Consider the following 24,049-nt stretch of genomic DNA (forward strand, 5'->3'; position numbering starts at 1 on the left):
AGCTACTTTTCCTTTCCCAAATTGCCCTACAATAACCTTCATGTCTAGAGCCTTTCCATAGAGTAATCATTCTCTCCACCAACAAAGAGAACCTTATGCAAACATTCCAACCTTGAAACCATGTTTCCATTTCTGAACCTCTGACAGAAGAGATTTCAAATGCTATCTAGCCCAGTCTATTACACCTGAAGCATGAATCCCCTCTACAATATTTGTAAGAAATTGTTACCCAGGATCCACTTGAAAACCTCTAGTGATGAAGAACTCAATATTCTTCTTCCCCTGTATGCTCACAGCTGTCTATTCATATTTTGGACAACTTCAATTATTATAAGCTTTTCAGTAAGTTGAACCTGAATGTAGGTCCCTATAACTTTGTAGTTTTGCCTTTCAGGCCCAAATAAAACATGTTGAATCCCTTTTCCATCTGATATGGCTCCCACTATTTTAAGACAATTATCATAGCAGTCTCTGCCCTTGTCTTCTCTACTATGGGCTACACATTCCCAATTCTTTCACCCAATCCTCATGCAGTATGGTTTTGAATCTCTTCATCATCCTGGCTGTCCTCCAGTTTGGTCTGACACCTTGTGATTACTCTTCTTATGGGGGGTAAAGTTTCCTGTTCATTTGGTGATTCTTAGTGGTTGAGGTTTTGGTAACAGTAAAGATAGACTTTGCATTGGCAGAACCAAACTAGTACATAGCCATGGAACCAGGAGACTCATGAAATAATCTTTAAACCTTCTTATTGTTCTTCCTTTTCCTTCTTTTTTTTTCTTATCTTATCTTTTCTGAAGACTTGGCATTAAGGAAATCAATTTTTGTCCAATAGTTTACAGTCACACTTAACTGCTCTCATGTCAGTTTTCTTACTATGGTGACCTTTCCCTCTTCTTCAGGGGACAGAAAGTGGCCAGTAATGGGAGGAGCTAAGAACAGCTCCTTTCAAGGTTTCATCCTGATGGGTATCTCTGACCATCCCCAGCTGGAGAGGATCTTTTTTGATGTTATCCTGTTCTGCTACTTGTTCACCTTGGTGGGCAACTTCACCATTATCCTAATATCGCACCTGGATGCCCAGCTTCACACACCCATGTATTTCTTCCTCAGTAACCTTGCTGCTGTTGACCTTGCCTATACCACAAGTGTAGTCCCTCAGATGCTGTTCAATCTGTGGGGCCCAGATAAAATCATCAGCTATGGTGGCTGTATAACACAGCTATATGTCTTCCTCTGGCTGGGTGCCACTGAGGGCATCCTCTTGGTTGTGATGGCATTTGATCGCTTTGTAGCTGTCTGCCGGCCCCTATACTACATGACCATCATGAATCCTCGGGTTTGTTGGCAGCTAGCTGCCACTGCCTGGCTAGGTGGCCTGGGAAATTCCCTAACTCAGTCAACGTTCACTCTGCAGCTCCCATTTTGTGGACACCAGGCAGTGGACAGTTTCCTCTGTGAAGTACCAGCTCTAATCAAATTGGCCTGTGGTGACACAAGCCTCAATGAAGCTGTACGCAATGGTGTCTGTGCCTTCTTCACTGCAGTGCCCCTGAGCACCATCCTCATCTCCTATGGTTATATTGCTCAGGCTGTCCTGAAGATTCCCTCAGCTGAAGGCCGGCATAAGGCCTTCAATACTTGTGGCTCCCATCTGATAGTAGTATTCCTCTTCTATGGCTCAGCTATTTATGCCTACCTACTGCCAGCCAAGAGTAGTTCCCAAGACCGGGGCAAATTCATCACTCTGTTTTATTCAGTAGTTACAGCCATGGTGAATCCGCTAATCTATACTCTGAGGAACAAGGAGGTGAAGGGGGCACTAAGGAAGTTGTTGGGAAAAGGGAGGGGAGAATGGTGAGGGAAGGGTGGAATGGGCCACCATATCTTTCCCCTTTTGGATGTCTGTCTGTCTCTGTCTGTCTCTGTCTCTGTCTCTTTTCTGTTTCTGTTTCTGTCACTCTGCATCTCTCTCATCAGATCTACATTAGTATAAATAACCCTGATTTCCATATAAGGTACCTTTGAGTAAGTTAAGGACCTTCCCAACATCCCTAAGCAGTTGGGATCTGGTTAGTATTATTTGATAATATTCTACTTGGTGATGAAAAACATGCAGTGGGGTACAGATTATAAGGCTGGAAGTTTTCAGGTCTCAGAAATTTTTGGTCTAATATAGGTCTCATTTCCATTACTCTGTCTCTATCCCAACCTATATTATTATAGTTATTATTAGTCACATCTCAAATGAGATAATGTATGTAAAATGCTTTGCTAATATTATAGTGCTATACAAATGTTAGCTATAATATAGCAGTTTTTTGGTTTTGTTTGCTTTACTTTTCAAAGTACTTTCACATTCATTATCTTTGCTTGATCTGGTTCAATATTGAAAAAGATAATGATTTCACAGATGCCAATACTTCCGCATACAGATCACCCTTCCCTGTCTGTTAGTAGATAGTCTTCTTGAGTACCATATCTAAAAAAAAATCATCCCCCGGTGGCCACCCTTTAGGTGATGAACCTCTCCACAATTAATTAGACTGGTTTGGGGATGACAGACATACAGAGTGTCAGCAAACCTGCCCTTGAAGCCTTTCAAACTTGGAAGGATCCAGCTGCCTCAGCTTGCGTTCTACTGTCACAGCCTTTGAGCACACAGGGTTATTTCCCTGCCACATGAGGTTTTGAGGAGGGATTTCATGGATTTCAAGGGTAATTATCCCTACTGGTCAGAGGTAAAATATTTGTACATATGTCTGAAATCATATCATTTCTATATCCATCTCTCTCTTTATCTGTCAACTTATCCATTCAGTTTTTCATTCATATCTCTCTATCCTCTCTCTTCTCCCTTTCACTTTTGTCTTGAATCTTTCCTTCAGCTTCATGTAATTTTTCATGATAAATGAGGGGGGAAATTGTTCACTCCTCCATTCCAAACAAACCAGTGTCCCTAATGGAAATGGGAACTTGCTACATATTTATTGATGTCATCCTCCCTGAAAGTTATAGCCACCAAGTTTGCCACCAGCCTTCATATCCTGATTAGGATGATGAGTCACACACCTATATGAGACCTCTTCAAACAAGACAAAGAACCATACATCAGGCTCAATGAAAAGGCAAAGAAAGGTCTGTTTTTAAGGTCTTGGGTTCATTCTCCTCTTCTCTAACATCTAGAGCTTTCCTTCTGCAGATCCCGAAACTCAACAATTAAGCTGGCATGTGCTGACCCAACTTAACAGAATACTTGTATGGGAACCAAAATGCCAATACGTATATTTGCAAATCTAACTGGAATTGCAAAGAAAACTAAACCAATGTACTTTCTCCTCAAGTAGTCAACCCAAGTCAGAATCAAAAGTTTTCTTGGTGGCTACAGAATCAGAGAAAAGGATTTTCAATAGGGTTTTAGGGGTAATTTTGTCAATATTATTATTGCACCTTATGAATTCCATCTTCAACACTAAAAGAACCATATTTGCCAAGTTACCATTTTCATTTAGCTAATCAAAGTCATCCTGTCCTTCAAACAGTGCTTGATGAATAATAACATATTTCTCTCTCTTAAACTCTCCCTTTTCTGTATCTCTACACTGGCCCCACTCCCTTATTTTATCAACCAAGTCATTGGATCACATCATTCTATCTAATTATAGTTGTTATTCCAATTGCAAATCTACCTTACAGCCTGGTCTGTTTTCCCACCCCTTTAAAAATTACTTTATAGGAGCAGCTAGGTGGTGCAGTGGATAGAATACCAGCCGGAATCAGGAGATCTGAGTTCAAATAAGGTCTCAGACTGGACACTTGACACTTACTCGCTGTATAACCCTGGGCAAGTCACTTAACCCCAATTGCCTTGCAAAAAAAAAAAAAAAAGAAAGAAAAAGAAAAAAAGGGAAAAAATCTTTATTATTCTTACTTTATATAACACTCCTCCTCAACATTCTTCCCTTTCCCCTTTGCTCCTGTAGAACAAAGAAAAGTAATTAAGCAAAAACAACATACGCAGTGGCCACATAAAGTATATGCAACATTCCATACTCATAGACCCATTTCTCCAGTGAAAAGAGGATGATGTGTCATGTAGTTCTTAACTTCTTCTCTCCCTGATATTTTTCTCAGATTACTCCACTGATTTCCAATCAATTCCATTAATTTCATTTGAGTAGAAACTTAAAGTTCAATTATAATTTTAAGGCTAATCCAACTTTTACATAAAGTTAAAAATTAAGAAATAGGATGGGGAAATGAGCAAACAACAAAGAACTTGATGACAAAAAGTTACTATTCTGGCAGGGAAAACCAAGATATAAACTGAGAAGAAAATGTGACAATAGCTACAACCAAAGCCTCAAAGAAAATTGCTAATTGGACAGAGAAGAATTCCTGCAAGAGTTAAGTGTGGCAGAGGAAAAACTGAGAATAAGAAATGAGATTGATACAAGAAAATTATGGAATGAGAATTAACAGCTTGGTAAAAGAGGCACGAAAATAACTGCTTAAAAAGCAGAATAGGCTAAATGGAAAAGGAGGTACAAAAATTCACTGAAGAAAAGAACTCTTTAAAAAAGTAGAATTGGTCAAATGGTGACAGAGGTCAGAGAACTCACTGAAGAAAATAATTCCTTGAAAATTAGAATTGGGGATGACAACGAGGAGGGCAGAGCCAAGATGGCTGAGTAAATGGAGTGACTCATCTGAGCTATCCCTAATTCTCCTCCAAACTCACCTCACTGTTGTATGCCTATAAACCTGAACAGTCTACCAGTTGCCATGCCAGGGAACTGAGTCATTTCTGTTTGAATTGTCTTAGGAAGATTCTGAAGATCAACTGACAAGATAAGGTATCAGACCCTGAGGTTGTTTCTCAAGCTGAACTGCCAAGTATTCAACTTCTGCCTCAGAAAGTGCAACTCTGATAGGCTGGCCACATTTTTGGAATGACAAACCTAAGTTTGCTTAAAGGGCTATTTTCTCACAGTGAGAGTCTTCCTGATTCCAGGCCCAGCATATGATCCACTGTGCCACCTAGCTGCCCAGGGCACCAGTAAATTAACAACAACTCTTGGACCCAGCCATGGATTCAGAGTGACAGAGATGTATAGTTCCATGTGTTGTCAATCATATGGCCTCAAGAAAGGATAACTTTTTGCCAGGTTGTAGGAGTTTTTGAACCCCAGCTTTCTTTCTTTATGTTTTTTTTTTGGAGGAGAGGGTTGTTGTTTTTAATCCCAGCTTTCTAAATGAGTGTTATATTTCCTGAAATCTCAGCTTTCTGGAGGAAAGGCAATACTGCCTTGTCTGATACCTAGCATGTGGTCCTAGAATAAAAGAAGCAATAAAAAGAAGAGGGCAAGTAGGCGGCTCACTGGATAGAGTGCCAGAAGACTCATTTTTCTGAGTTCAAATCTGGCCTCAGGCAATTACTAGCTGAGTGACCCTGTGAAAGTCACTTAACCCTGCTTGACTCAGTTTCCTTATCTGTAAAATGGGCCAAAGAAGGCAAACCACACCAGTATCTTTGACAAGAAAACCCCAAATGGGTACCACATCATACCTATCAGATTGACTAACATGACAAAACAGGAAAATGATAAATGTTGGAAAAGATGTGGGAAAATTGGAATACTAATGCATTGTTGGTGGAGTTATGAAGTGATTCAACCATTTTGGAGAGTCATTTGGAACTATGCCCAAAGAGCTATAAAAATGTGCATACCCTTTGACCCAGCAATAGCATTCTAGGGCTGTATCCCAAAGAGATCAGAAAAATGGGAAAAGGACTCACATGTACAAAAATATTTATAGCAGTTATTTCTGTGGTGACAGAGAATTGGAAATTGAGGGGATGCCCATCAATTGGGGAATGGATGAACAAGTTATGGCATATGAATATAATAGAATACTATTGTGCTATAAGAAATAATGAGCAAGCAGACTTCAGAAAAACCTGAAAACTTTTATGAGCTGATGCTGAATGAAGTGAGCAGAACCAGGAGAATGTTGTACACAGTAACAGCCACATTGTGTGATGACTTTGATAGACTTAGGTCTTCTCAGCAAAGCAAGGATTTAAGACACCTCCAAAAGTCTCAAGATGGAAAATGCTATTCACATCCAGGGAAAGAACTATGGAGTTTGAATGCACATCTAAGCATACTATTTGCTCTTTTTTTTTCCTTCTTTTTTGTTTTGTTTCTTCTTTCTTGTGGTTCCTCCTATTGGTTCTAATTCTTCTTTATAGCATGACTAAAGTGAAAATATGTTTGATAGGAATGTATAGGAAGAGCCTATATCAGATTGCATGCCATGTTGGTGAGGGAGGCAGGAAAGTAAGGGGAGAAAATTTAAAACTCAAAAGCTTATGGAAATGATTGTTGAAAACTAAAAATTAATTAATTAATTAATTAAACAAAAGAAAAAAAGAGAACCCCAAATGGGATCACAAAGAGTCAGACACAATTTGAAAATGACTGAATAACAGCAAAAAACAAACAAACAAACTATGAGTCATTTTCCCAAAACAAGTGATAACAGTGGCCTCTCTCAAAACCTCAAGTGTGTTTCCTTTCTGAGGCTAGTACTATAAAGCTAGAGGCCTGTATGAGTTCCTGGGGCAAAGGCAGGACTCACCAGAATGTCGATACATTTCACCTCAAGCACTTCCAAGTTTGTTTCTTTTTAAGAAGAGTCCAAACCACATGATGTTGCTATAAATCTAGAGGATTGTAGAGGTCCATTGCAGGGAACGTAGGAGAATTGTATTAATTGTGGGCTACTCTGGATTCTTTATTGAGTCTACCTTCTTTCTGTGGAGCAAAATAAAAGCAGTCCTGTATCCAACATGCATTTTTGCTGTTAGTGCTTACATAAAAGCTGGACACTTTTCACCTACATCTATGGTGATCTAAATACGAATCATTTCCAGAGGCTCCCACAGGAATCTTTGGGTGACAAATGAGAAATAAGCCAAAGAAACATACCTTTTGAGAAGTGCCTGTGAGTGAACCTAGTCTATGTAAGCTAGAACTATGGATGCTGAGCCATGGTTACATGTACAAGTATGTGAGACAGTTACCACAATAAGTGCAAACTAGGACCCTGGATAACATGCCATGAAATAATGGAGGAGAAGGAGGAGAGATTACTTCTGTTTGGTAAATCAGGGAAGGAATACTTCATGAAGTTAGCACTAGACTTGGTCTTGAGAAAGGGAAGGGATTTCAACCAAGCATAGATGGAGAAGTCCATTATGAGAATTTGCATGGAAATTTGTAAGCAAAGGTATTCTGATAGCAGAAGGTAGGATAGGAGTTTGGAATAGGTAGTAGTGTAGTTTTATGGGAATATAGAGTAACTAAGTGTGAGTAGTATGAGCAGATGGAACTAGATTGTGCAGCACCCTGAGTGCTACAATAAGGAGTTTTTGCTTTATTCAGTAGACATTGAAGGCTATTGAAGGTTTCTGAGTAGAGGAATGATAAAGTAGTATATTAGAAACGCTTTTAGACAACAATGAGAATAGCCTAGAGATGCGATAGATCATTAGCAAGAAGACCAGTTATGAAGGTATTCAAATAGTATAGCTGAGACATGATGGGCTCCTGAACTGTGGTGGAGATATTGTAAGTGAAAAGGATGGACAAATATGTGAAATACTGGAGAGCAAAATTGACAGGCCTTGGAAATGACTGGATGTGCAGGTCATGGAAAGGAAAACATCAAAGGTGACTGAGATCTCTAGTGTGGGTGACAGTGGTATCAAAAACCGGAACAGAGATGTTTGAAGGAGGGGCAGATTTGGGGGGAAGAGTAATGATTCAGCTTTAGATATGATGAGTTTGAAGTTAGAGTGAGATAGCAGCAATCAGAAATACAGGACTGGCTCTTGAGTGAGAGTTGGGGGAGATAATGATATATATTTGAGAACCATCTGTATGGCAATAATTACAGAAGCCAAATTCAATGGCTTAGTGAATGAAACAAATAGCTAATTTTTATCAGAAAATAATATATAGGTAGAAGAGAAGAGGTATTAAACTGTGCATAGCATTTGACCCAAGGATACCACATCTAGGCCTATACCCTAAAAGGATGAAAGAAAGAGAACAAGGACCGAAACGCACAAAAATTATTTGAAATAACTATATTATAATGGCAAAGAACTAGAAACTAAGGAGGCACCTATTAATTGAGGGAATGGCTGACAAATTATGGCATTTGAATGTAATGGAGTACTATTGTGCCATAAGAAATGAGGAAGAGTATGGTTTCAGAAAAACTTCAACAGATTTTTGAACTTATGCAGAAGTAAAATGAGAACCAGGAGAAAAACGTATACAAGAATCACAACACTGTAAAAACCAAATAATTTTGAAAGAATTAAGAACTTTGATCAACCCAATGATCAATCATGATTCCAGAAGGCCAAATATTAAAAATGCTACCCATCTCAAGACAGAGAAGTAATGGAGCAAATATTCAGAATGAGACATATTTTTGGTTGTGGTCAATAAGGGAATTTGTTCTGCATAACAATGCATATGTGTTACAAAGATTTCTTTCTTTTTTATAGAATGAGTGGAGAAAGATGAGGAGAGAAAATAAATGCTTGTTAATTGAAAAAAATAATACATGTTGTTGTGATGAGCTTCACTGAATCATTCCTACTCACTTAACTATTTCCAAGGACACAAATACAAAGAAGATTGGTCAAGATCAGAAATGACCTCATGGTAATGGGTCAAAATTGTTTCTCTGCTCAGTTAAGTTCCTGTGGGAAAAATACTTATAATCTTGGTCTTAAAAAGCACCACCAATGATCTAACCCACTAAGCCAGTGGTAGTCAAAGGAAATATAATAACGGTCCCCAGTACCTGTTATAAGTTTGCTGGTATCTGTGTTTCCTGTTTCTTCCAACCTCCCCACTATTCTCTTTGTCTTTTTTTCCCTTTCCTCTTTTCCAACTGATTTTAACTCTCTGAAGATGAATGTTACACATTTAAAATGCTAATGTCTTATGTTTCTTAGTAGATAAACACAAGTGAAATCTGTACAATTCAAATCAATCATAATGTACTGGAAAGAGCACTGGATTTGGTTTTTAGCGGTTGTTTTTTTTTTTTTGCTTTTCGTTTAATTGATTTTTGGTTGGGCAATGGGGGTTAAGTGACTTGCCCAGGGTCACACAGCTAGTGTTATATGTCTGAGGCCGGATTTGAACTTAGGGCCTCCTGAATCCAGGGCCGGTGCTCTATCCACTGTGCCACCTAGCTGCCCCAAGAGCACCAGAATTGGAATGAGAGGATTCCTGCTTTGTTGCACTTCTGAGCTATGGTTTCTTCATCTGTAAAATGAGGGCATTGGACCAAATGACCTTTAAAATGCCTTCCAGATCTAAGAATTGAAACCCTATGATCTTCAAACTTGAAGAAGAGGTTTTTCAAGATCACTAACCTAGCCCCCCAATCACATCTACTGGAATGTTGGCATAATGTTGCATCCTACTTATATCTATCAAGGTTAAAATTATATTTTTGAAAAACAATGTAAACTATGGTATTTAAAATAAATCAAAAGTCCAACACTAGCTTATACCTTAAAATACCAAACCAAGGACTTAGTCCTTTGGGGGTGAGATTCACCCCTGAAATTGAGATCAATAAATCAATCATTAAATAGTCATTCCATAGGTGATGCAAGTAGACATCCTGTGCTATTTGCTGACATTGGTAAAGAGACTTGGGCCCTCCCCCTCAAGGAATGTGCAATCTATTTGGAGAAGAGAAGACCCATACGCATGAACAGAACTAATGATACTAGGGAGAAAAATGTGTTCAACAGTAGTGTCATCACCAACACTATGGAAATTCAGAAGAAGTAATCATTGTGGGCTGGGCTGGTTAGCGAAGATTTCCAGAAATAGTCCATTATATAGAGTATTTGCCTTTTAATACAGGAAGATATTTCAGCTGTACCTCCCTAAGAGCTTTATCTTGTATGATATTGATTAATTGCTTATTTGACTGTGTCATGAATGGGTTTTTCAGTATCCTATATAAGTTCTTCTTTATCTTTCTGCATAGTTAGATATTTTCACCTAAAGGGATAGTACCTTTGGTCTATTGTTGCATTAGCACGTGTTTTCTTGTAGTGATGTTTATGAAAATATGGAACATTTATATTAGAAAAAGTAATCCAAAGAACATATTCCACTGATGATGAGTCAATAGCATCATCTTTGTTCACTCAAGGAAGGCATACTTCTTTTGTGCGGTATAGTAGTGGAGAGAACACTGTAGGAGCCAAGGACCACTTTTGACTCCAATACAAACAACAAACATTTCTTAAGCACCTACTATGTGCCAGGTATTGTGCTAAGCACTGGAGATACAGAGAAAAGCAAGAACAGTTCCTGCCCTTAAGGAACTCACAGTCCAGTGCGGGAGAGAACATGCAAATAACTATGTATGTAAAATATATTTAGTATAAATAAGAGGTAAGCTCAGAAGGAAGACATGGGCAGGGTTGGGGTGAGGGGAAAGGGAAGGACCATGAAACGCCTCTTGCAGAAAGTAGGATTTAAACTGTGTCTTTAAGGAGGCCAGATAATCCAGAAGCTGGAGACAAAGATGAAGAGTAAGGCATGGGGCACAATCAGCGAAAAGGCATAGAGGATTTTATATGTGACAAACAGCAGGACATCCAGTGTCACTAGATCATAAAGGATTTTGTAGAGAATAACATTATCAGTATCAGAAGTATCAGTACCAGAAGACTGAAAAGCTAGGGATGCCCCAGGTTGTGAAGGGCTTTAAAAGCCAAACAGGGTATTATATTTGACAGTGGAGGTAATAAGGAGCCACTGGAGATCATTGAGGAGGGAAAGTTGACCTGGTCAGACCTGCACTGCAGCAAGATCGCTCTGGTGGTCTAGAGCAAGATGATGCAGAGAGGGCAAAGACTTGAAGCAAGCAGACATATTAGTAGGCCATTCCAATAGTTCAGCCAGGAGGTCATGAAGGCCTAAACAAACGTGGTGGCTGTATGAGTGGAGAGATGTGTACTAGAGATGCTGTGAATGTTGAAATGACAGCAAGAGTTCACAGGTGGATCACAGGTGAACACAACTATTCTGTAAAGCAATTTGGAATCACACACAAAAAGCTATTAAGTGGTGTATGCCCTTTGACCCAGTTATACACTCCTAGGGCTTTACTCAAAAGAAATTAAAGAAAGAAGAAAAGTCCTTTATGTACAAAAATATTTATAGAAGATATTTTTGAGGTGGCAAAAATGTAGAAACTAAGAGAATACTTAATAATTAAGGAACGGTTGAAAATGTTGTAGTTTATTCATGCGATGCAGTACATTTGTGCGATAAGAAAGGAAAAAATAGATAATTTCAAGAAAGACATATCAACTGATGCCAAGTGAAATGAGCAGAATCAAAAGAATAATTGTACTCTAAACAATAATACTATAAAATAGACATTTTAGAAGACTTAACAGTCCTTAACTGATACTAAACAAAAATGAATAACTGAACCAAGAGAATGATTTATACAATAAAAACTATACTATAAAAAAACTTTGAAAACTGTTGGAATTAATCTCAATACAATGACCATCCATGATTCCATAGAACTGATGATGACACATGCCATCCACTGAAGAGATTTAGGATGCAGATATAGATTTGTTTGATATATTGCTTTATTGTCTAGACATAAGAAAGTTATAGAGAAATTGTTAATAATGAAGATTAAATTTATAAGTGCCTTGTACATACATTCTTATTCCACAGAGACAGTTGTTAAACATTTGCCAGCCTATTCATGGTTAGGGGTTATAAGGCAGCAAAAAACCAGATTATTTTAACAGAGTCCATAGATATGGAAATAGAACAATTGTGAGTGATGGTAAAATCAAGAGTTGTATAACTTTGGACAAGTTACCTATTCTTTTGTGGGTCAGTTTTCTCATCTGGCACATGGGAATAAATAATTCCTATTCTACTTATCTAACAGCAGTGTCTTTAGGATCAAATAAAATAATGAATATGAAAGTAAATACAAAAGTTAAAATCACTAAAAAAAAGTAATTATTTTAAGGCATAATAATGATAAACAAAATTGGGATTGGAGAGGAAAGCATTATAGGAGTGGGGAGGAAATTTCAAAGAGAGACGATATTGACTCTTTAGGGACAACATTTTTCCTGAATTCTGGCTACTTTAGTCTTATTACTAATTGGCTGTGGAGGGCCTTGATTCTCCCTTGGGCTTTTTCAGAACCAGCAACTGAGCCAAACCTGGAAACAGCCAACACAGCTCCTTAGAGGACTGGATGCTGCCCATTGTTAAAAGCTGGCAGCCCTAAGCCAGGCCTGGGAGGATCCTACAAGTAGCCTGCTTCTTGCTCTTCAAGGGATCTATACTCCTGGACCTCTAGATATTAGGTGGTAAGTACAGGTGCCCAGAGTGCTTGGGGGACTCTTTCATGTCCTACTGCAAGAATACCCACTCACTCTGCTGGGTAATGGCCCAGCCTAAGACCTTTCTCCTATGAAACAGAGACTTTGGGATGTGGGGTCTCAGTAGTAGAACCTAGCCACCCAGTCCTCAGACCTAGAAATTAATATTATTAATTAATACGGTTTCTTAAATGGACTGGTTTTTTTGGGGGGGGGCTTTCTTTGTATTCCTAGTACTTAGCACAGTGCCTGACTCCTAGTAGGCACTCACAAAATGATACTTGATGGACTGACTGACTCTAGAACAGGGGCTCTTAACCTGGGCTCTGCAAGACCCCCAAACTATCTGTGGAGAGTTTTCAGGGCTACATAAACTTGGATGGAGGAAACAACGCATCTTCATTTTCACTAGCCTTTGGTTTCCTACGTTGTTCTTGTCACTGTTGCTCAGTCATTCTGGTCATGTCCAACTCTCTGTGACCCAGCTTGGGGTTTTCTTGGCAAAAACACTGGGAGTGGTTTGCCATTTGCTTCTCTAGCTCATTTTACAGATGAAGAAAATGAGGCAAACAGGTTAAGTGACTGTGCTCAGGATTACAAAGCTAGTAAATGTCTGAGGTCACATTTAAACTCAGATCCTTCTGACTCCATGGCACCTAGGAGGCACAATGGAAGGCTGGTCCTGGAGACAGGAAAACCTGAGTTCACATCTGACCTCAAACACTTGCTAGCTGTGTCTAGTAAGCACTCCAGTAATTTTGCAAAAAAAAAAAAACCCAAATGAGGTCGTGAAAAATTAGACGTGGCTGAAATGACTCAACAACAACTTCTTGACTCTGGGGCCAGTGTTCTAGTCATGGTGCCACTCAGCACAGCCTTTGGTTTCCTCTGTAATTTTGTGTCTTTTATTTTATCCATTTAAAAACATTATTCTGAGAAGGGGTCCATGAAGCTGCCAAATGGGTCCATAACACAGAAAAGGTGAAAACCCCTGCCCTGGACACAGGAGTCGGTGAAAGAGAGAAGGGGACAAAGAATGTTGGGGAAAAGAGTTAGGCGGGATTGCAGCAACTAGGCTTGAGAGGAAGTAGAAAAGACAGCTACCTCCAGGTGGCATCTGAAGGGGGAGTCACAAGGTTCACCCCTCCCAAAAGTGTCTCCTCCACTGGCAGAGAAGTACTACAGAAAGAGATTAGGGTATAAAGAGGTAGGACTCAGGAGAGCTAGCTTCTGCAGCCTAACTGTCCCACCAGCTCTCTCTGTACCCTCAGCAAATACCTCCCTTTTTCATCATCTGATAGGATGAGGGTCATACTGGGCAATTTCTAGAACCCCTTCCAGTTCCAACATTCAGTATCTCTGTGTTCTACTCATAGTCACTCCTTGAAGTTTAAACATCAAGGGCATGCAATGGTGTTTTAAAATTTAATTGTTACCTTGGAGGTAAGTAATCTTAACCCATCATCACACATAGACGTAGAGCTGGAATGGAGATCATCTCATCTGAACTCCTTATTTTTCAAATGAAGAAACTGAGGCCTAGAGAAGTTAAATGTTTTGCCTCAGGTTGCACAGCCAGTATCTGAACCTAGGTCATTTGGTTCCAAATCCAACCCTTTTTCCTTTCCACAAAAATGTGGTCTAATGGAAAGCCAATAGATTGGGAATCAGGAAACCTGGTTTTGGGTCTTCTGGGAACATTTCAGCAATGAATCAATTCTCAGGTCAACAGCAGGCACAAAGCAAGCCTTGTCTGTGACTTTGGGACACACAATATATAAGTGTTGATGATGAAAGGGAAGTGTTTGGAACATGGAGGTTGGGTTGTGTGCCACAGAGAGGGTAGTATATGGGTATTCAGGTCCTGCACCCAAAGGGAGGACGGAGGTTCCAAAGGCAGAACTGAAGACAAGCAACCTTCTCCTTCAGAGGGCCAAAGATGTGTGTGCCCAGGATTCAATCTTCAGGGGCTTCTCACCTCCTGTGAGGTAGGAGGTAGGAGTTAAAAACCTTAATTAAGGACACAAATATGTAGAGCTGAAGTGACCCGCCCAAAGGTACAAAAAAGTGAAAAGCTAGTTAGCAGTGCCTCATGACACAAAGTCCTGCTCATTCACATGGGGATGCTTCCATTTATCTCAGCCGAGGGAGAAACGTAGCTCCTATAATATTGGACGTAGGAGCCATGTTAGAACCTGGGATGTCAGTGTTGGAAGGGACTTTGAAATCACAGAACATAGAATGGCTAAACGGGAGGGCACTTCAGAGATGGTCCTCTTCTCCAAACTCTTTGTTTTATTTTATTTTATGTATTTATTTATCTTTTTTTTTTAGGCAATTGAGGTTAAGTTACTTGCCCAGGGTCACACAGCTAGTAGGTGTCAAGTGTTCGGTCTGAGGCCGCATTTGAATTCAGGTCCTCCTGACTTTAGGGCCGGTGCTCTAACCACTGCGCCACCTAGCTGCCCCTTATAGGATTTTTTGTTTTTGCTTTTTTGGTGAGACGATTGGGGTAAAGTGACTTGCCGAGGGTCACACAGCTAGTAAGTGTCATGTGTGTGGGGCCACATTTGAATTCAGGTCCTCCTGATTCCAGGGCCGGTGCTCTATCCTCTGCACCATCTAGCTGCCCCCAACCTCTTTGTTTTAAGACCGCCCCATTAGTCCCAATTTGCCAGGATTCGTTCCTGTTTGTAGATAAGAGAAAAAGGGTAACACAGCAGTCAAAGCATTTGTTGTCGTGAAGGAGGGAAGCCTAGAAGGAAGGACAAGGGGTAAGCAGGAGGAGGGAGGGAAGGGGAAAAGGGATTGGCAGGCAACCACATATCACTGGCTTCAGAGTGTCCCACTCCCTCATTACATTCTAGGCATTCAGTGACTGGGAGAGTTTGGAGATTGAGTACTTTGGAGATGAAGGGGGGGGGGAAGAATGAAGAATCAGAGATGGATAAAGGATTCGAGAAAAATCCCAAAGCCAAAGCCATGCCTGCACTGAAGATCTGTAAATTTCTGTCCTGGGAAAAGCTGAGGGTGAGGGTAGGGAAAATGGAGAGAGAGAAATAGATTAAATGACCTCCAGCTGAGATCCATTCCCAAAGCTAAGATTCTACAATTCCATAAGAGAGAGGAAGGAAGGAAGGAAGGGGAGAAAAAGGAAAGTAGAAAAGAGAGGCAGGGCAACAGAAAAGGATGGAGGATAAAATTGTGGAGATTGAATAACGCTCTGAGTTTTGCATTGTTGATCAAGGAGGAAAGAAGGGTAAACAATGACTTGGTAAATGCCCTTCAACATATTTTACAGACCCACTATTATCCATCTCATCTCCAAGAAGGAAAAAACAGGGATAAAACTGTTTTCATATGAAGTGAGTTAATTAAAATGCCTGCTAACAAAAACTGTCTGCTCCCTGATAGAATAGCTACTTTCTGGAAATTCTGGAGTGCTCAAAGAAGGGAAAAGGGCAACAACAAAAATGATAAACCCAGACCTGTTCTTGAGCTGGTTACGCTCCGATAGGAGAGGAGACCATAACATGTGGAGGGGCATGGAAGTCCTAGAATCACAGAAAAACTTCTCCAGCAGGAAAGAAGATTGAGAAATCACCTAGTTCAGCTCCTTGACTCCTGACAGATAAAGGTCTAAGTGCACATCTGTTTTCTTGCTGAATATCACCAATGTTTTATCACCTTTACAAGAATTGGCTTCTCCTGCTTCATTTTATATTAATATCTTCTGTTCTTATACCACTTTCATTTCCAAAGAGATCCCTCCTCCTGCCCATATACAGCAGGCCATCCCTTCTAACAAATATCCTGGAGATATTCAGATCATAAGATTATAGATTTAAGATTTAAAGTTGGTTGGACCCTTCATCTGAGACTATCAGAAGTTAAGTGACTTGCTCAAGGTCACACAGGTAGTAAATGGTAGAGTCAGGTTGAACTCAGGTCTTCTAACTAGAGACAGTACACTTTCCACTGTAGCACATCTCTTTTAATTTAAACCCATTTTAGTCTTCTGTACACAGTGATAAAGCCCAATATCCTCCTCTTGAAAGCCCTTCACAATGACAACAGTGAATTAAATGTATGACACTTTAGTATTCTTCGATTCTTCTTCGACCCCAGTTTTTGTATTGGGAGCTGGGACAAGACATTAGAGATGAACTCCAGCCCCTTCATTTTACAGAGATACGGAATCTGATTGTGATTTAAACATTCTCTCTGACTCCATATCTAATTTTTTTCTATTCTATTATACAATGTCTCCTATCATTTAACTTTTCCTCAAAGGACACATGCACTATCTTTTGTTACTGCCCTTGGTTACTAGACTCTTTGAAAAGGATGTAGAGAAGCTGGAGAAGGTTCATGCATCCTTCATATATACCTGTTTTCCTAAATGACTCAACATGTCTCTGAAATTATTAATGTAACCAAAGCCTCTATGGAGCTGATTTATATTTCTTACCTGATTCTCTTCATTTTCATATATTTCCAATCCTCAGAAAATAACATTTCCTTTTCTTGGCCTTAAACTTACTTTTTTCCAGATTTCAAAACCTGACCTTCTATTCTGATACTCTAACATTGAGAGGAGAGTCCATGTTCCTCTTACACAATATTCAAAATCTCCATGACCAGGTACAATTTTACTCCTTCTCATCTTTCATCTTTACAGACTGAGATCTGTTTTATTCCTATATACCAAAACTATACAACCTTAGCTTCCCTAGGTTTCCTTATCTATAAAATAAAAAGTTTCAGGGGTATGCTAGAGTCAGCTCTAACCAGGTCTCAGAATTGACCATTAAATTTTCAAGCATTTACAGCTCAGAAATCAGTAATGCTACAAATCAGTGCTTGATGTTTTTCTTTGTTGATTGTGTAGACTTAAGAAAATAATGAAGGAAATGTTAATAATTCACATTATACTTAAAAGCATGCCCTTCATTTTTTAGAGAGTTTGCTGTTAAATATTTACCAGCACACCCAGGTTGGACCGGATGATCTCTAAGGTCCTTTCTAACTCTAACATTCAAGGTTTTAAGTTACCTTCTTCTTTTCTAGTTCTAACATTCTATGTTGTAAAGTCCCTTGCACTTTTCAGTCTATGTATAACCCTATAACATTATAATACAATCCTAAGCTAATGAGCATATTTTCCATTATTTAGGTCACATTAAAAAATCCTGATTTAATTATACATGCAAGGAAGTCCCGAAAACAAATAAACGAACTAAGTTGTAAAGAGTAGAGTAGTTAAGTATCTGTACCAAGATGCAGAAGCAGGAGTGTAAAGAAAATAATCCAAAACCCCATCTAGGCTCTAGAGGATAGTATCTATCTATTAATTTAATCTAATTTATCTATATATATGTAATATCTATTTTATATTTTTCCTTCCCAAATCATATATTGCTGAAACTAATATCAAAACGAGCTTGTATTTATGAATCATGCACTGTCAGGAAGGAAGAGAAAGTATAATATCTATCTACATATAGATATGTATATATTTGTACATATATATTTTAAATCATTCCTTTTCCTGATCATTTGTTACTAAGGCTAATATTAAAACGAGGTTGCATTTAAAGATTTAAAACCTGACTCTCAATTCTGATACTCTTAGATGAAGGGGAGAATACATATTCATTTTAATCAATATTCAAAAACCTCATGACTTTTTGCACTGGCCATAAAGAAGAGGATAGAAAAATCATGCACAAGCATTATATGTGATGGGGATAAGCTAGAGGTATTTCCAACAAGATTGGGGGTGAGAAGGGGATGTCCATTATCACCACTGTTATTCAGGATTGTGCTGGCCATGTTAGCTGCAACAATTAGAGAAGAAGAAGAAATTGAAGGAATTAGAACAGGCAAAGAAGAAACAAAGCTATCACTCTTTGCAGATGATATGATAATACATTTGGAGAATTCTAGAGAATCAAGTAAGGAATTGCTTGAAATAATAAACAAATTTGGCAGCATTGCAGGATATAAAATAAAACCACACAAATCATCAACACTTCTACATATTACTGGCAAAGCCCAGCAGAAGAGATGAAAAGAGAAATTCCATTTGAAATTACTATAGACAGTGAGAAGTATTTGGGAGTCTACCTGCCAGAACAAAACCAGGAAATATATGAATGCCATTACAAAACACTTTTCACACAAATAAAGTCAGATCTAAATAATTGTAAAAAACATCCATTGCTCATGGCTATGTCATCTAATATAATAAAATGACAATTCTACCTAAATTAATTTACTTATTTAGCGCCATACCAATCAAACTAACAAAAATATTTTATAGAGCTAGAAAAAACAAAATTCATCTGGAAGAACAAAAAGTCCAGAGTATCGAGGGAATTAATGAAAAATGCAAGGAAAGGTGGCCTAGCTGTATCAGACCGTAAATTGTATTATAAAACAGAAATCATCAGAACTGCTTGGTTTTGAATGATCTCTAGATCTTCAAAGAAATGGCTAAGAAATAGAGTGGTGGATCAGTGCAGCAGGTTAGGTATGCAAGACACATTAGTCAATGACCATACTAATCTACTATTTGATAAATCCAAAGACTCCAGCTTCTGGGATAAAAAATCACTATTTAACAGAAACTGCTGGGAAAACTGGAAAAATGTATGGCAGAAACTAGGCACAGATCAACATCTTATGCCCTATACCAAGATAAATTCAAAATGGATACAGGATTTAGATATAAAGACTGATACTATAAGCAAACTAGAAGAGCAAGGAATAATATACCTTTCAGATCTTAGAAGAAGGGAAGAATTTATGACCAAACAAGAGATAGAGAACACTATGAAATGCAAAATAGATAATTTTGATTACATTAAGTTGAAAAGTATTTGCACAAACAAAGCCAATGCATCCAAGATTGGGAGGGAAGCAGAAAATTGGGAAAGAATTTTTACAACCAGTATCTCTGATAAAGGTCTCATTTCTAAAATATACAGAGAACAGAGTCAAATTTATAAGAATACAAGTCATTCCCCAATTGATAAATGGTCAAAGAATATGAACAGGCAGTTTTCAGAGGAAGAAACTAAAGCTATCTATAGTCATATGAAAAAATGTTCTAAATCACTATTGATTAGAGAAATGCAAATCAAAACAACTCTGAGGTACCACATCACACCTATCAGATTGGCTAACATGACAAGATAGGACAATGATAAAGGCTGGAGATGATGTGGGAAAATTGAAACACTAATGCATTTTTGGTGGAGTTGTGAAATGATCCAACCATTTTGGAAAGCAATTTGGAACTATGCCCAAAGGGCTATAAAAATGTGCATAGCCTCTGACCCAGCAATACCATTTCTAAGTCTGTATCCCAAAGAGATCATAAAAACAGGAAAAGGAGCCACATGTACAAAAATATTCATAGCAGCTCTTTTTGTGGTGGCTAAGAACTGGAAATTGAGGCAATGTCCATCAATTGAGGAATGGCTGAACAAGTTGTGCTATGTCAATGTAATGGAATACTATTGTGCTATAAGAAATTATGAATGAGCAGGCAGACTTCAAAAAAACCTGGAAAGACTTACATGAACTGATGCAGAGTGAAATAAGTAGAACCAGGAGAACACTGTACACAGTAACAGCAACATAGTGCGATGATTGACTTTGAGAGACTTGGCTTTTCACACCAATGCAAGAATCTAAGACAACTCCAAAAGACTCATATGTATCTCCTTTGTATTTACTGATTCTAATATTCTGAGATTTGGTGGGAAAAGTCTTTGTTCACTATAGGCTAACCCCAAAGTTTTAGTTTAAACTTGCACTAGGACTTTGGGGATACCCTATATATCCCATTTTTTATGTTTTGTGGACTTCAAAGATCTCTCTTCCTCAAGGTTTATCATTCTGGATTGAAGTCCTAATCTGTTCAATTTATCTTCATATAATGGCATCACTCTTTTCTCCATCTCTGAAATCTTAGAATCCCAGAATCCCAAACGTAGAAGGTGTCTTGAAACTCTGTCACTCAAAGTCATGTATACTAGAGTCACCTGTACTCCCTCTTGGACACCCCTTCCCAAAAAAGAATAGGATGACCTCAGAAAATATCTGACTCAGCTATGTGGTATGAGATTAAAACTCATTAAAAGCCTCTCATCACTTCCCTTCTGTGCTAGTATAGATACTGTGTGGAGAAGGGGAAAGGAACATGGTTCTAGGATCCAGGGGCCCACACACAGTCTCTCTCAGACCACAGGTCAAGAAGCCACTTATGGATTTGCCCTTCCACTCACCTTTGCACTTATTCCCATCTCTTTTGTGTTCATGGATCCTATCTTTACTCATTTGCTTTTTGTTCACTCTTTCCAAATTCCCTTGATCAAACCTATTTCCATACTACAACCCACTCATTCATCCTGTACAACAACTGAATTATTCTATAAATTCAGTACTGACTTAAAGACAAAATCATAATGATGGAAAGGACTTCAGAAGCCAAAGAGTCCAACCTTTGACAACCAGAAAAATCTCCTTCTCCTCTGTAACATCCCCAACAAGTGGTCATCCATCCATTGTGCTCATCACATTAATAGCTGATAGCTAGCATTTATATAGTGCTTTAAGCTTTGCAAAGCACTTTACTAATATTATCTCCTTTTATCCTGGGAGGTGTGTGTTATTATTATCCCATTTTACAGATGAGGAAACTGAGACAGAGAGAGGTTATGTGACTTGCCCAGGATCACATAGCTACTTAAGTGTGTAAGGCCTAATTTGAACTTGGGTCTTCCTGACTCCAGGTCCAGCACTTTATCCACTGCACCACCTAGCTACTTCTGACCATAAACACTAATTCTACATCCATGCCTCTTCTTTCTCTACTGCCAGTTCCAAGAGGTCAATACCAGTCCCAAACATCCTTCCTGATGCTTTTAAATAGGCCCGAAGAATAGTTGGTACCTCTCTGTCCTTTTAGCCCCAAGTACACAGCTACTTTTCCTTTTCCAAATAGCCCTATAATAACCTTCAAGTCTGGAGCCTTTGCATAGAGGAATCATTCTCTTCACCAACAAAGAGAACCTTATGCAAACATTTCAAGCTTGAAACCATGTTCCATTTCTGAACTTCTGACAGGAGAGATTTCAGATGTTATCTAGCCCAGTCTACTGTACCTGAAGCATGAATCCCCTCTACAATATTTGTAAGAAGTTGTTACCCAGGATCCACTTGAAGACCTCTAGTGATGAACTCATACTCTTCTCCCCCTGTATGCTCAAAGCTGTCTATTCCATTTTTGGACAACTCCAATTTTTAGGAAGCTTTTCAGTAAGTTGAACTTGAATCTAGTTCCCTGTTACTTTCTAGTTTTGCCTTTCAGGCCCAAATAAAACAAGTGGAATGAATCCCTTTTCCATCTGATACTCCTTCCACAATTTTAAGACAATTATCATAGCAATCTCTGCCCCGTCTTCTCTACTGCAAGCTACACATTACCAATTTTTTTTATTAATTTAGTTTTATTTATCAACAATCACTTCCATATGCTTTTGAGTTTAAAATTTTTCTCCCCCTTCCTCCCCACCACCCTCCCCAAGACAGTATACAATCTGATATGGGCTACACATATACATTCCCACTAAACATATTCCAACATCACTGATGTTGTAAGTAGGAACTAGAACCAATAGGAGGAACCACCAGAAAGAGGAAACAAAACTCAGCAGAAGAAAAAAATAGCAAACAGTATGCTTCAATCAGCATTCAAACTCCATAGTTTCCTCCCTGGATGTGGACAGCGTCCACCATCATGAGGCCTTCAGAGATGTCCCAGATCTCTGCATTGCTGGGAAGGGCCAAGTCTACCATACCGGTCATCGCACAACGTGGCTGCCATTGTGTACAACATTCTCCCGGTTCCACTCACCCAACTCAGGACAGACCACACAAGTCTCTCCAGGCCCTTCCAAAGTCAGCCTGCCCATCATTTCCCACAGCACAATAGTATTCCATCACACTCACATACCACAACTTGTCCAGCCATTCCCCAACTGATGGCCATCTCCTCAACCTCCAGCTCTTTGCCATCACAAAAAGAGCGGCTATAAATATCTTTGTAAGTGTGGGTCCCCCTCCCACCTGCATGATCTCCCTGGGACACAGCCCCAGAAGTGCTATCGCTGGGTCAAAGGGCACATTCCCAATTCTTTCATCCACTCCTCATACAGCATGGTTTCAAGTCCCTTCATCATCCTGGCTCCAATTTGGTCTGATAGCTTGCGGTTGCTCTTCTTGTGGGGGGTAAAGTTCCCTGTTCATTTGGGGATTCTTAACTGTTTCAGATGTTGGTAGCAGTAAAGATATACCTAGAATTGACAGAAGCAAACTAGAAGATAGCCATGATGCCAGGAGAACCATGAAATAATCTTTAATCCTTCTTATCTTTCTTTCCTTTCCTTTCTTTCTCTTCTTTTTTTTTTTTCTTATCTTATCTTTCCTGAAGACTTGGCATTGAGGAAATGAACCTTGTCCAACAGTTTACAGTCATACTTATTGCTCTCCTCACTGTTTTCTTAGTATGGTGACCTTTCTCTCTTCCTCAGGGGACAGAAAGGTGGACAGTGATGGGAGAAGCCAAGAACACCTCCTTTAAAGGTTTCATCCTGATGGGTATCTCTGACCATCCCCAGCTAGATGATCTTTTTTGTCATTATCCTGTTCTGCTACCTTTTAACCTTAGTGGGCAACCTCACCATTATTCTAATATCGCACCTGGATGCCCGGCTTCACACACCCATGTATTTCTTCCTCAGTAACCTTGCCTCCCTTGACCTTGCCTATACCACAAGCTCAGTCCCTCAGATGCTGTTCAATCTGTGGGGCCCAGATAAAACCATCAGCTATGGTGGCTGTATAACACAGCTATATGTCTTCCTCTGGCTGGGTGCCACAGAGTGCATCCTCTTGGTTGTGATGGCATTTGATCGCTTTGTAGCTGTCTGCCGGCCCCTGCACTACATGACCATCATGAACCCTCGGCTTTGCTGGCAGCTAGCTGCCACTGCCTGGCTAGCTGGCCTGGGAAATTCCCTAACTCAGTCAACATTCACTCTGCAGCTCCCATTTTGTGGACACCAGGCAGTCAACAGTTTCCTCTGTGAAGTACCAGCTCTAATCAAATTGGCCTGTGGTGACACAAGCCTCAATGAAGCTGTACGCAATGGTGTCTGTGCCTTCTTCACTGCAGTGCCCCTGAGCACCATCCTCATCTCCTATGGTTACATTGCCCGGGCTGTCCTGAAGATTCCCTCAGCTGAAAGCCGGCATAAGGCCTTCAACACTTGTGGCTCCCATCTGATAGTAGTATTCCTCTTCTATGGCTCAGCTATTTATGCCTACCTACTGCCAGCCAAGAGTAGTTCCCAAGACCAAGGCAAATTCATCACTCTGTTTTATTCAGTAGTTACACCCATGGTGAATCCCCTAATCTACACTCTGAGGAACAAGGAGGTGAAGGGGGCACTAAGGAAACTGTTGGAAAAATGGAGGGAGGAACAGTGA

The 24,049-nt window shown here is 39.4% G+C and overlaps 2 protein-coding genes across 2 annotated transcripts; both read left to right on the forward strand.

The window, feature by feature from the left end:
* The first annotated feature begins 922 nt into the window (after window positions 1–922).
* On the forward strand, window positions 923–11,483 carry LOC110214505 (olfactory receptor 2C1-like). Its single transcript, XM_020995464.2, has 2 exons — window positions 923–1,833; window positions 11,459–11,483. Exons 1-2 carry the CDS (start codon window positions 923–925, stop codon window positions 11,481–11,483), a joined length of 936 nt encoding a protein of 311 aa, XP_020851123.2.
* An 11,629-nt stretch (window positions 11,484–23,112) lies between these two features.
* LOC110214632 (olfactory receptor 2C1-like) lies at window positions 23,113–24,049 on the forward strand. Its single transcript, XM_020995649.2, is given in 2 exon segments — window positions 23,113–23,180; window positions 23,182–24,049. Coding segments are annotated over 2 exon segments (936 nt in total).

This window comes from Phascolarctos cinereus, unplaced genomic scaffold (assembly GCF_003287225.1).
Source record: "Phascolarctos cinereus isolate Bilbo 61053 unplaced genomic scaffold, phaCin_HiC Scaffold_4;HRSCAF=312, whole genome shotgun sequence".
Lineage (NCBI taxonomy): Eukaryota > Metazoa > Chordata > Mammalia > Diprotodontia > Phascolarctidae > Phascolarctos > Phascolarctos cinereus.

Bases quoted from the DNA above. Each gene is read 5' to 3' on its own strand.
- LOC110214505 (XM_020995464.2), top strand. From the start codon at position 923: ATGGGAGGAGCTAAGAACAGCTCCTTTCAAGGTTTCATCCTGATGGGT. The intron at 1,834-11,458 runs GTTGGGAAAAGG...TGAAATGAGCAG, and splicing joins AAGGGGGCACTAAGGAAGTT to AATCAAAAGAATAATTGTAC.